At 38.7% G+C, this 14,684-nt stretch overlaps 1 protein-coding gene across 1 annotated transcript in view; it reads left to right on the top strand.

Moving 5' to 3' along the window:
• LOC137154526 (uncharacterized) overlaps positions 1–14,684 on the top strand; it is a 317,851-nt gene that overhangs the window by 269,743 nt on the left and 33,424 nt on the right. Inside the window, exons 6-8 of the mRNA XM_067550253.1 lie at positions 1,920–2,157; positions 11,461–11,544; positions 13,805–14,684. The exon at positions 13,805–14,684 is cut by the window's right edge and continues 1,235 nt beyond it. Of these exons, the coding sequence (XP_067406354.1) occupies positions 1,920–2,126 (207 nt within the window). The 3' untranslated portion in view covers positions 2,127–2,157; positions 11,461–11,544; positions 13,805–14,684. The remainder of the gene's footprint in view (positions 1–1,919; positions 2,158–11,460; positions 11,545–13,804) is intronic.

Here is a 14,684-nt window from a genome sequence, read left to right as displayed (position 1 = left end):
TTTCAGCTTTTTCCAGATTTTGAAATTTGGTCAAGGGATTAATTTCTGACAAGGAGCTCTTTGCTAATTAAGCTGGTAGGCAAAATCATTAAAACTCATTTATGCTTGAAGCAGCTTGTTACAAACCCAGTGCAGAAGGGTGGCTTTCTGTCTAGATATGTGAGTCTAAGGTGAGCGCAGACTCCTGAGCTAATCCTTCTCTAATTTTAGCAACTCAGCATTTATATGTCATTCCACATAGTTGCAGAATATTAGGCTAAGGCAAGTTTTGATCAAATATCGTTTATCAAAAGGTTGTCAACCTAGCAGGAAAATCAATTATGCAGCCAGCTTCCAAGGGCACACAGGTTTCTCAGTGCCACTAAGATGATGTAAAACATTTCTCATAGAATAGAGTGAAAATGTAAAGAGGCATCATTTTAAAGTAAAATGTACTATTTACTTAATTAAATGTAACTTTTATAAGCGTGACTGAGGTCCTTATGGACTTGACTAGAAGGTACCAAAGATTTTTAATGTATCTGTTTAGTAGCCTAGGATTAAACATAGATTTCTTAGGCTTAATGAATTTGGCCTTCATGCTGTATGGATTGGAATAATCCATAACACAGATACTCTCTAATAGACCAGAAGTACTGAGTACTTTAGATTGTTAACTTGCTGTTCTTTACTTGTTAACATTGTTCTATGCACTTGGATAAAAGTGGGATTTCATTTTAATAGATATTCATTTTACTTTTTCAAACAGCATCACATACACAAAGAAGATAGGACATGTATTATTTCAACAGGAACATGGGATGGCTTGTTTAAAGTGAAAAAGGGTGTCAGGCATTGTGAACTATAAAAACAATTCATTGTTAAAATAAGAGTTCAATTTATCATTTTAGCAATCTTCCAGATTAAACGGCCAAGCTTCCCCTCCAACATGACATCATTTTGTTTACATAAAAGAACTATTTTAGAGCACAGTCTTGAGTTGGAACAAGTTATTCAATGTGGCAAGAATTCATAAAGCATTCTTAGAAGTCTTAGTTTTAGCCTAGCTGAAAGGAAGTCAAAACAAAACATTTATAGTATATGTGAACCATATGGTTTAAACATTGCTTCTATTTAGGATTTCTTTTTCTGGCCAAAAGTATGAAAAGATCAATGAAGTAGGTTAGTACAGGAGGAAAAAAATATACTTAGATAAAGATATGTTTATAAAACAAATAGAATGCCTACATTCATTCCAGTGGTAAACATAAGTCCTCCATAGCTAAATCTTTCAGCATTTTCTATTTAAACCTGCTTTTTGCAGATGCTTAGAAAAGACGCAAACAACCATCTTCTTCAACTAGTCTGGTAAATTTTGGATGCCCACTTTGTAAAACCCCTTCGTTGGCTGCTTCTGGCCTTATTTACTTATGTAGAACTCCAGATAAAATGAAGTCAATGAGAGTTTTGTACTGGAATGGATAGCATGATAAGGTGTGGTAGTGTTCTGTCCAGGGTGCAGCTGTTACAGAAGCATTAGTTTTTTTAATATAGCCTATCATAATTGGCTAATGCACAATGCACCAGCATAGTAAAAGGTGCTAAGTAGCATGTTAATATCTTTTGGAAACGTATCTTTTCCACATATCTATTATAACCAGCTCTATTGAAGAATGATGCCATGATGTCTGGTAATGCTAACTAGCAATGTAATAAAGTCACATCTAACATATCACATTCCAATGTTATGCTTCCTGTAGTGATGTCATGCAGCCCCAATCAATCCAGCACACGCTAGAGTAGATTGCTTATTTGTAGAGTATCTTACTTCCCATTCCTTAGGAAAAGGCACAGTAAAAGGCTTACAGTTGGATTTGATTTTTAAAAGTGTATCTTTAATTGATGGACTAATTTTTATCTAATTCACATCTTGACTGCAGCCAGTGACTGCGAGCTGCACTGACGTCAGGAACAAGTCTTCTTCCTCTCCCAGCACACTCTCGCAGAGCCAGGACTTTGGGAGCACATGGCCCAAAAGGCAACATATCTCATTGCTTCTACATAACTTCCTAGGGGGGAGTTATCCTCAGCATCTCCAAGGAGAGACTCCAGACCAGGAGCCTCATCAACAGTTCTGGAGCCTGTGAGCTATTTTGTGGTGTTGAGAAACCGACTGGGGTAAGTGACTGTGGGGTAAGGTAATGGTCAGAAGCTAAATTAATGGGACTAAGTGGGGAAGGGTTGGGGCTATCTGAAGGAGCCAAGAGACTGAGCCTGCAGCTGCCAGAGCAAGAGCATAGAGGAGGGCTGGAGAGTGCCCAGGAAGTGACAACAGCAGGGGAAACTCGGGGGCCCCAAGCCCAGTGTTCCCATGGCTCACACTACATGGGACAAGAGCCCTGCTCTCTTCAAAACACACACAATTCCCAGAAACCAAGGGACTGAACTACTGAGTCTACGGTTACCTGAGCAGGCAGCCTGGTGGGGGAGGAAAGTCTTCACCACCCCAGGGTATCCTTCTGATATCAGCAATCATTTTCTCAGAGCGTCTCCTCTCTCTATAGAGCAGTGACTTCTGTGTAATGAGATGGAGGAGTCCCAGCAAGATTCTGTGAGGACGGGACAGGCTTAGAGGTTGACTGTGCTAGGTGTGAGGGTCATGGGGAAGGGAGACATTTTTAGGTGGGTTAAAAAAAATTATGCACGTAGACAATGAGGGTTGAGCCAGGAACGAATAATGGCTAGACAGCTGGATGTAGTTTATATTTAGAACAAAACAAAAGATGGAAATAACAAGGCATGTATCCACCAATACTCTGTCTACTCTACTTGTATGTTGTATATTTTTTTCCTTCCCTACAGGTCTCTTATTTTTTCATATGTGGTCTGTGAGACAAGGAATATGTCCTCCTTGCATTTGGAAAGTATCCAGCTTGTTCTGGCCACTAATGCAATCTAAATCTTCAATTAATCTTCATAAAATAACTCTTTCATCCACAGTTCCAGCTACTCATCTTCAAATCACCAGAGCTAGCTGTTGATTACTAGGCAGATCCGGCTGTTTGCAGACCTTGTATATTTTTACAAAAAAGTGTCATGACACGGGGACACCTTCACCATACAATTAAATTTGTGTAAAAGCTATCCAATACAAAGCTGTGTCAGGTCACCGCCATTGGCAGCTGACAGGAAATGGAGCCAATTAGAATTTGGTGACTGAGTGAGTAGATGAATTAGTTTCACTGTGTCTCTCTCTCTCACACACACACACACACACACACACACACACACACACACACACACACACACACGGAGACAGATGTCGGTATACTGGGTAGAAATTGTTGGAACATTTTTGACTAAATGTTTCACAGAGACATATTGGTTCAGATTAAGTTTTCATCAGGAAGATGAAAGAGAGATAGAGACTCTCTCACACTGGATAGTCTGGTAGTTAGGGACTGAATGGGGACGTTTTGATCCAAAAACAGATGTGGAATAAAAAATTCCAAAAATTGCCATGAAACAAGTGTTGTCCTCCAGGCATCTCTAATACTGGGCCATTGTCCTCACAGTTATGGGAGTATGATTGACTGGGGGCTTGGGCAATGTGCATATCTGCTAATTGGCATTGCCCTTTTGTCTTAAAAAGGAACTAAGAAAAGAAACAAAAAGTATATTTAAAGTAAAAATTCTGGAAAGGCATCAGGGCCAAACTCTCACCTCTTGGAAACTTGCTTGAGTTTGGTGGAGTCAAACCTGCTTACACCTGGACTAAATTTGGCCCATCTCATTTGTATGAGTCACATCTTCTGAAACCCAACTTCTTATGGGGGAGAGGGATATCTAAAGAAGTGAAAAAATAAATCAAGCAGAAATTACTAACTGGTAATTCTAATCACTAACTGCTACAATATTATTTAATGTTAAATGTAAATATTTAGACAGAGATCTGATACAAGACTATAGGGTCCCATATATGCTTGACGGTCAATAGCATGAGATGGAGTGGGAGAGAGATGATCAGAGTTCTCCTTAAATAAAGAAAAAAAATATATATATACGCAGCAGGGACCAAAAGACCATAGACTCAAGCATCAGGGAGCTGAAATGAGGAAAGGAATTTGCAGTGCCTGCCACAAGTCTGATTTCATCAGCCAGATCAGTGGAAGCAGAACAGAGGGAAAGGGGGTGAGATTCCATGCAAGTATTTTTTAGGTTGGTTGTTCACCAAGAAAAACCACTTTTCACTGGGGCTGATGTTAAAGATCAGAATCAGCCTACAATTCATGTATTAGTTCTCAACACATTGTGGGCCAGATATCCAATGGTAAACAAGTGCATAACATGTGCATGTGGCTACCCATTGTGCACACAAATCACACAGCACTGTAATTGTGTATTTAAGTTAGGAGCATTCAGATGTTATGTGAAGGTAGCATACACTTGACTTTGAAAATCTAGCCCTATAGGAACCATTTAGTGTAATAAGGGCCATCTTTATCCTTTAAGGAGACAGTGATGTTAGCTGTATATACAGAGGGGGGAATCTGAATTAAATTATTCTTCTAGGATCTTATGAATAAGCTCATTGTTAAGAGTTGCCAGGATGAGACCTTATGTGAGGAAAGATGGGAACAGCTGAAACTACCTGACTGGGATAATGAGAAAGCAACCCTGCCTAACATAGACAATGAAGAGTCAGGAGCATTTGCTAGAAGTTGAGGAAAGAGAACCAAGTCCAGATACGGTGGTGATGAGAGCCATGTCAGTATGTAGGCCGACAGCCAGACAGGTAGAAATCAGAAAAGCATGAGATGCAAACAAGATAGTGTAATGCTGTCAATATACACTTACCTTTGTGAACGGTGCTTCTTCCCCCATTCATTAATTTTATAAAATGTGATAATGGTTTGGAAACCAAAATATAAATGATAGTTTTAATGTTTTTTCTCTTTGCGACTTTTTGGCGTTTACTAATGTATTCAATTACTGGCCCAAAACACTAAAATTAAAATAAATTACTTACTTAAACTAAATTACTCAAAGTGTAATACTATCTTTATTTTAAAAGTTTATTTTAAAACATTGGGCAAATGGGGTAGATTGCACAAAGGGAGATCTTTTTAGTGTATTAAATCTACTAAGTGATTTAAGGCAAATTTTAATTCCATCACTAACAACATTAATTCAGTTTTCAAAACGAAGATGAAAGTGGGTGGACAAACTGGGAGTCTTCAGGTCAATGATATCTCCCATAAGGAGCTTGAGTTGGCAGGCTGAGAAGAACAAACTATGAAAAGGAAAGGCAAGGGAGATTTCTCATTAGGACAGCATGTTAACCTGAAGCAATACAAGTGTGAAATCTTGTAGAAATGGATCTTTCATCTCTGCCTAGAAGTTGGGCCCCATGGCCAATATTGAGAGGGTAAATTGAAGCAGCAGAAAAGTGTCTATGTTTCGATGGATTGTAAACAGGGTTTGGATTCTGTCTCATTGGTATGTGGGATGCATAAGAAGTAGTGTTGAGGTCACTGACCTGTAAAAGGACAGAGGGGTAGGAAAAGATCTGCAGTCCACCTTTGTAGGTGGGATGTCGGTTTGAAAGTCACTATGTAAAGGTTTCTCTGAGAGAGTGTGTGGTCTGAGACATGCTGATGAGTGTTAGGTGGTAAAATATGGTTGAGAGTAATGAATACCGGAAAGAGACCAGTTTTCAAAAAGTGAAAAACCACCTTTTAAAAAAAAACAAAAACCACAAGCTTTGTAATACGCATTTTGTTCATGTTGCTTGTTAGTTTGCTTTTTTAACATTTTAAATGTCTTTACATGGTGAATTAATGGGATGAATGTGTCTAAGGAGGTATTTGAATGAAGAGCTGGCATACAAGCTGGAATAAAAAATAGTTCCAGACATATGGGGCAGCACGGAAGAAGGCACAGAGATGAGAGAAGGGGAAGGATGCAAAGAAGCACTCAGGCTTGAGACCTTAACAGAGTAAAGTTCAAGAGAATGGTAGAAGCATCAAGATGGAGACCAGAGTAGAGCTGTGCAGAGCCCACAAGGTGAGAGTCAGAGGCCTGAAACTAATGCAGAAGGCAAGTGGAAGCCAGTGAAGGGATTTGACTCAGCAAGAGCCTAAATTCTTCAAAATACTTTTCCTTTATCTTCATTTTATTTCATGTACACGTTAATTTTCCAGTTTCAAAGTAGTTCCCTTCTTCGCAATAAAGATGCCTTCCTGTCTAAGATACATATATGCCCCTTTCCCCCTCAAATAGTATGTGATTGCCTCATATTCTTTAATGTATTTATCCTCATAACAACCCTGGGAGGTAGGGAAGTGCTACTACGTCAAATTTACAGATGGGGACTGAGACACAAAGAGATTAAATGACATGCCCAAGGTCACACCAGATATCTGTGACAGAATAAGGAATTGAACCCAGATCCTAGGCTAGCAACCTTAACTACCAAATCATCCATACACTCTGATCCATTAGCCTCCTTCTCATTTTACTCGTTCATTTTAGACACTCTCTGGCTAAAGACTAGACTTCTGTGGGAGGCCTTAACCCAAGACGCCAGTTGTGTGTGCACTGTATTCCTGACATGGAATGACTCTCACGTGGACTGGTTGCTTTCCTCGCAAAAGGAAGTTAGCCACTGTCCTTTAAATGCTGCTATATTTAAGAAAACAGACACCTGTTTCTCCTTGAGCCATTACATTTCTATTTTTTTATCTAAAATAAGTATGAATAAATGCAATGAGAATGGACTAGCTTGAGAAACAGACAGGATGGTGCATATCAGGGCTAAAGTCTTGCAGCCATGTTTAGAAGGAGCTATTACAATACATAGCTCTTCACCTGGCTGCCGCTAGAGCCAGGGGCGTGGACAGGAATTTAAATGCCACCGCTTTTGGAGGGGCACATTCTCTGCTCCTGCCGGGGCCCTGGAGGCTAGGGAGTTCTATGCCCACCCACCAATTATTGGGGGGAGGCCTATCTCCCTATGTACCCCCTCTTCTGCCCTGGCTTGAGCTATTACTTTCTCGCTTTCATACATGCTAAATTCATTCTCATCTTTTTTTTATATAGTATTGGCATTAATTCATACTCCACAAGCCCTTGTGTCTTGAATGACTTGAATCATGTCTAAACATTGCTTGCAATAACTGTACCTTAATTAATCCTTTTGTACCGTGAATTGAATGTGCCCAGCACTTTCTTCGCTGCCAGCAGTGTATGCACCAGATCTGTGACGCCAAAAAGGTAAGGAGGATTTCAAATGCATCAGCACTCACTTTCCCTTTGATAATCTCTGATTCTATTACACTTAATAATACACCACTAGGTTTAGGTTATACAATACTCAAGCAATACTGGGTTTATGGGTAGTCTATAATAACCACATTTAGGGTGTGTTACAATTTTACAGGGTGTCCATTAATTTTTGAATAAATTACTTAGTTATGCCTTATTGTAACTGTGTAATGCTTTTTTTAAGGAAAAAGGGGAAAATTGGCTGGTAAGAGGTATTAATTAACAATAATTATAATGTTTAGCACTTCTATAATGCTTTTCATCTTCAAAGCACTTTACAAACATTTTTTTAATTAATCCCCATAGCATCGTAAAAGGTAACTAATATTATCCTTCCTTTACAGATGGGGAAACCGAGGCAGGGAAATTGAGTGATTTGCCCAAGGCTACAGAAGCCAAGTCAGTTTTAGAGCTGAGATTAGAACTCAGAAGTTCTTGACTCCCAGATCACCCTTTCTCTAATCCATCTTTCTTTCTTTTTCCCAGAATCATATAAAAAGCTGCTAAGAGAATTTAATTTTTGGAACTGAAATGGTCAGATTCTCTGCTGGCATAAATCAGCCTAGAACCATTGAAGTCAGTAAAAATACACTGATTACACCAGATGTGGATTTGTCCCGAAATATTTCAGTGGTAAAAAATAAACAAGCAGTATTCAGAGCTGGTTTTCGGGGACCATGAAACATTCAAGCCAGGGTCCTCTGATTTTTCTTTTCTTCCCCTCCTTCCTTGGAGGCTCATTAATTGATTAGTGGTTGTGGGGAAGTCAGGCGGGTTTATGTTCACTGTATTATGGTCTCTGCTTATGATCAAACTGGCTCCTTATTTGAATGCCAATGCAGCCTTTGGCCTCAAGAGTTTTCACTTCAGTGTAAAAGGTGTCTTCAGTTGCGGCCTGCTAATTGAGTGGTGGGGAAAGCAAGAGAAGATGCATCCTGCTGAGATGCAGTCACCCTTCATGGAGGAGGCAAAGGAGAGAGAGTAATGAAACAACAGATAGAAATGGGAGTAGCTGGATGCTCAGCACTTTTGAAAATTAGGTTATTTATTTATAAGACCTAAATATGGATTTGGAAGTCTAACTTTAAAAAAAAAAAATCTTGGGCTAAATGTACAACATTTGGAGAGGGGCTTATTGGAACTCATTGAAATCGTTACCAACTCTTCTGAATTTATTGCAAGTCTAGAGATATTTGGTGTTTTTCCTTAAAGCCCCGCCTCCTGAAGTCAGGTGATTACATAAATATCTCAGCTTTTATTTAGAAAAAGTAAGTGTAACGAGTGGTTTGAAAACATGCCCTAACTGTTCCCAAAAGACTGAAAATCCAGAAGGGAAATCAAAAGAACCTCCAGTTGATTCTTTTAAAATCTTCTGATTTTAAAGCCAATTTCATGTTATTTGGGCACCTGAGTCATGAGTTCTGAATGCTTGGAGTTGGTAATATTTGAATATATAATGAACTCAAAATTATACCCATGCTTATCTCAGTCAGATACATTTTCAATTGCTCAGCTTTCTTTGTTGATTGTATCTTTTAGTTGCATCTCTGAGGACACCTAAGTTGGGTCTTTCAGTCTTTCTGCCCTCAAATGAGCTTTGTAAATATAGTTTCCTGGTTTTTTTTAAATATTTTTTATACTCAGCCTAGGTGTAATCTGTTTCCCCATCTCTTAAAGGTAAATTAATCTTAAAATTCCAGCCCCATTACTCTTGTCCTGGGTATTATATTCTAGCTGCAAATATTAAATAACTGTTTGAAGGGAAAACATGGGTCAATCATCCAAAAGACCCCAATCTTGCAAAACGATCACACAGGCATGCCCACACACAAACCCATTGACTTCAGTGGACCTCCATAAGTGCCAAGGTCTGCCCAGACAGTCTTCTGCAGGATCAGGCCTTAACAATGCAGCGTTTTGGTCCCTCAAGGTAACATGTATTTTAGCTCTGGTTCATCATTAGTATCTATTGCCACAATGTAGATTTTGAGGACTTAATGAAGTGACAGAACATAAGCCTCAAAATGTTACCGTGCTTGAGTTGTGAAAGGCTCTGCTTTGTGTTTATTTGCAGGAAAGAATGTTTATTTAGCACCTAGATCTCAGAAGCTGATCCTGTTTCCTATTTATGTCCAAGAAAAGCTGAGCCAGAGGGCTCCCTTGTTGAAACCTCTGCTCAAATAACCTTTAATTAAAAACACTGCTTACTGTTGCTCAATTTCTGTCCTATTCTACAACATTGCTGTCTCTGGTAAAATTAAGAAAAGGACATTTCCTATACCTGGAGAAGGAATTAAATATTCAAGTCACTTGTCAGACTGGCAGATTAAAATTATACAACAGGAAGCTTTCTATTCATATGAAATGTATCTGAATCACTAGTTCTTTATTGATAATTCATTATATGTTGCTACTATCACTCTGCAGCTCTGAAATGCTTTTTACCATAATGATTTTATACCATACCAGTGTAATGGCCTTCTGACTGTGTCAATCAGCACTACTTGCGTGTACAATAATATTATTCTGCAATCTGTCTTGGGAGAATGCTTAAAAGCTTTCTCTCATTTTCTCCATTTAACTCATGTATTATCTGAGTTTTTACATTAAATGGCCATACTTAATATCCCATGACATGTCACCTATTTTCTAGGGAGGATACTGATACAGTACTTACCCAATTCCAGAATCTATACTAATAAAATTATACTTGCCCACTTCAGCCAAGAGCAGTTAGTTCAGTGCATCAGCATTTAATCTGTAGAAGGAACTTATGAGAAAGAACAAAAACAATTTGAACTGCAGTTGGCTAAATGTGGGCATGGTTGATGCAATTTATTTTGGAAAAAGGAATTAGCAGATATTGAAGTCAAGTTGAGGTATGAAGGTCAACTATATCCAGATTTATTGCCAGACTACAGTGGTGGAACATTTGCAGAGATAGGCCCTGATTCTGCAACACTTATGCCGGGGTTTAACTTTACACATTTGAGTAGGCCCAATGAATGGCACCATTCATATACAGAAAGTTAAATTTGTGCATAACTGCTAGCAGGATCAGGCCTTACTTCAAAGCAGAACTTGTATAGTCCAAGCCTGGGTAATTTCTCCACTGATGCAGAAACTAGAATGTCTGGATATTTACAGTAAACCTCTTTCACAATCAAATTAATATATTGCAAATTTAAGAATTGAGATTACATCTGGTAAACCCAAAATCTAATCTAGGAATCAATATTGTTGCATTTAATCTGCATTTAAAATACAGATGGGCTTTTTCTGAAAATACTGGATATAGTTTTAAATCTTACCCAAACTTTATGGGTGATTCTCTCCCTGTTTTTGGTTCAGGACTGTTCATGGTTTAAACGAGGAGATTATCTCTTAAAAACAAATCATTACAAAAGGAACATTTTTATGGTGGGCAATTGTCCATTTACTTTAATATTTGCTTATAAAATGCCTCCATCACCCTTAAACTGCAGGCTTTAGACAAAGTTAAGGAAATAAGAAATTTTGCATGAATAAATTCCATACATAAGGCTTGGGCAGTGTTAATGATCAAATATAGTAAAACAATATCAATTTTAGTGCATGTTCAGAGAAAAATAGCTTTCTCTACATAGACAGACTTCATGTGGAAGAATTAGAGTTCATTATAAAAAACCAAAATTGTGACAGCAAAGATTTGTATATCAGTCAGACAATGTGTTTTATAAATGTCACTGATGGGCTCCTGTGTAAATGTGGTGTGATCTGTTGGACAGTTCTGTTTTGAACATACCTCCCACTGTAAACTGTAACGATCACAGAATACTCTGCATGCTGTATTTTATTTGGGACTCTATATGAAGAACACATCAATTCCTAGTTCCTCTCAATGAATTAATAGAAGGGGATAAAAGGTCCACTTAAGGGCCAGCACAGTTAGAATAAGAATGAGCAATACTGTCTGGGATAGGAATTCAGGATAAAGGGAAAAACTGCTGGGAAGGTAACCAGAAATCCTGGTGAGACCTTAAAGATAAACTAGTCAATTTGTGTAAGCATAGAAAGGAATAGGGACAGACAGAGGTATCCAGCTGATGTCTGTGAAATGAGTACAACTAGCACTTCTAATCAAACTCTGTCTCCTTCTGTGTTTAATGTTTAAAGATCATCCGCAGCCAGGATTTCCATTAGATTCCTACAAGGTTCCAGAAGTTTTCACCTGATATGACCACCAGCAGTAGCACTCGGGTATTTATAATGGGAATGCTCAAACTTAATATTAGTTTTCTGATATAAGTACCAACGTCAAGCTAAGTGATTTCAATTAATGTACTTTGTATATTAATAATTATTAGAATTTATATAGCACCTTTCATGTGGGGGTCTTGTAGTGTTTTACAAAGACAAGTAGGCAGTATTATCCCCATTTTACCACTGATAAAACTGAGGCACAGAAAGGTCAGTAACATTTACAAACTCACAGAACCATTCAGTAGCAGTCAGGAATAGAACCCAGGAGGGCATCTCATAAACTAGGATCAGATTTTTCCCCCCCTTCTTTTTTTGCGCTTCTAAGGATATGTCTACACTGCCTTCCTGGGGTTTGATTGCAGCATGTGTAGGATATCTAAGTTAGCTTTCATCTACCTACCTCAGGTACTGGTGGCAGAGAAGCCACAGCAGCGCACATGGGAAATTACTCCAGGTTCCAGGCTTGTGCACTCCACACTGAAATCATGTACTGCTATGGCTTCGCTGCTCCAGTACGCAAGCTAACTAGATTAAAGAAAGTTGGGTATATTTACATGTGCTGCAGTCACAACCCATGTTTGCAGTGTAGACATACCCTCAGAGGTTCAGCACAGAACTCTAAGCCCAAGGTGAGAGAAGCTAAGGTGGCTTTAAGCCACCCCTGCACCCTCCTGATTCTGGGCTGCCCCGGGGGTCTAGAGTGTCTCAGTGTAACTTAGAAAGCCCTGGTGGACTATGTCATGGCAGCCTCTCCAGCTCCACTGCCTGGCATGGCTCCCAGCCCTGTCTCTGGTGTGCCATCTGCACCAGGACTTGTGATGAGATCCTTGGAAGGCAGCCTTATGGCTATCTCAGCAGTGCCTACACCGGGGAATCCTCCCCAACAAGATATGGTGCTTTGAGACCTCCTTTATCTCATCTGAGGTGTCCTGACTTCTGGCCTGTCGCTATAAATTCTTTACCATGTTGCCTCCCAGCAATACATTAACTTTTAGCCAGGAGGATAAACTTTGCTTTTACAACTTTGTTCTAACATTCAGGTTTTGTCTCTACAGGAAGGATTTTGCCAGTACAAGTACACTGGTATAGTTAAACCAGCAAAGTCCTCCTAGCATGGCCCCAATTATATCAGTATAAAAGTGCTTCTGCTAATACAGTTTACACCTAAGCAGGGAACTGGCATAAATTAGACCGGTAGAAGCACAGGTATGCCAGTATATACAGTAGTTGTATGCAGTGTTGTTATAGCCACGTTTGTCCCAGGATATTAGCGAGACAAGGCAGGTGAGGTAATATCTTTTATTGGACCAACGTCTATTGGTGAGAAAGATGAGCTTTCAAGCTTACACAGAGCTCTAACAGCTCTCAACTACAGGAGCTGGCCCAATAAAAGATATTACCTCGCCCACCTTGTCTTTCTAGTATATAAACTAGGACTTTTACTGGCATACCTATGTCATTAAAAAAAAATCACTCTCTCACCGACATAACTATGCCAGTAAAACGGTTAAGTGCAGATCAGAAATCTTTCAAGATGTCTAATTACCTAAATGTTGGTCTAATTCATAACCAAAAGAGAATATAATGTTTGTTAATGGACAAAATAAATATACACAAAAAAGCAACATATAAGAGCAAGGTACCCTGGTAAGAAAGTTCCCCAAAAAACTATTCTTAGTTTTCTGTAAGTGTGTTTACTTTGTAATTCAATAGTACAGTTACTATGGCAACTGTCACATCACAGGTACACGTGGTACAACTAAGACAGAGTAGTGACCAATTAGTGGTGTGAGTTTGGGTATTTTTAAAGACACATTTTGGCTGCCAGTAGGATGATACATCTTGTCTAGTCTTGAAGACAGTTTAGGATTGTTCTAGTATATTCTCCTGATGATTTTGTTAGCTCTTGCCACTGCATGTCACACCCCTTCATCTCTGCTTTTCCTCTCGTTGGAGGCACCTGATGCCTAGTGAGTAAGTGGCATTTTGCAGGGGTCTATAATAATGAAAAATCCCAAATTCTATATGATGGGCAGTTCTGATAGTCATGGTGGGGCCTGTCAGATGATGGGAGACAATTATAATTTATACTCTTATAATCCCTGAGAAATTAAAGGGCCAAATTGTTAAAGGTATTTAAGTACCTAACTCCCATTGAAAACCTTGAAAAATCTGGCTCAAAATGCTTTACAAAAATTAATTAACAATAATACCTATAAATAATAATACGAATCTCTTATACAGCACTCTTCATTAGTAGGTTTCAAAGCACTTTACAATCTTTTTAATGTATTTATCGTCACAACACCCCTGGGAGGTGGAGAAGTGCTATTGTGACCATTTTACAAATGAAGAACAGAGCCACAAAGAGGCTAAATGGCTTGCCCACGGTCACACGGGAACAATAGTCCAGTGAGGTAGGTAAGTTTTATTACCTTGTGCTTGTTGGGTGTTTCCTTTTTGTTGTTGTTTGATTTGTTGGGGATTTTTTGTGATCAGTGAGGAAGCTGAAGGGTGTGTAAGTGACTTCATCAAGGTTTTGACAGAGCTCAGAAGAGAACCCAGAACTCGTGAGTCCGTCTGGTGCTCTAACCATTAGTCAACACACTCCCACTTCTTGTTTTGTATGTTTTTCTTTTCCATTCCTTCCTTCATATGTATATATACTTCTTTTTAAAGTAAATATATTGTAGATACGGAAGTGAATAATGACACATGATATGAAAAATAGAATGTTTAATATGTCAGGAGTTTTTTTTCAGATAAAACACCAGGATAGCAACTCCCAGACCAAAAGAAATTATCATGAGACATGTTGCAAAATGTTCATTCATTTTTCTGATTATGCACGTTACTAAATTGATATATTGCATGTTTAATCTCTGTGTGCATGCATGATGGGTGTGTGGATGTGCATCTCACAATCATGGGATATACAAACACACATGCATCTATATACTTCTTTTCAGCACTGGACGTTTAAATATAGGAAACGGTTAAAAAAACTAACATGATGATCCTGCTTACTTTAGAAAATACTCCCACCAGCATCTTATATTTTTATAACTGTTGTTTTGTTTTGTGGAAGCTAATTTTAATGGGACCATTTTTACTCTAGCATGATGTTTGCAGAAGAC

The sequence above is a fragment of the Emydura macquarii genome, unplaced genomic scaffold, assembly GCF_026122565.2.
Source record: "Emydura macquarii macquarii isolate MOO-44397 ecotype Brisbane River unplaced genomic scaffold, CSIRO-AGI_Emac_v2 contig_295, whole genome shotgun sequence".
NCBI classification, from domain to species: Eukaryota; Metazoa; Chordata; order Testudines; family Chelidae; genus Emydura; species Emydura macquarii.
The sequence above is the reverse complement of the archived record's forward strand: the minus strand, read 5'-3'. Positions and strand labels throughout refer to the sequence as shown.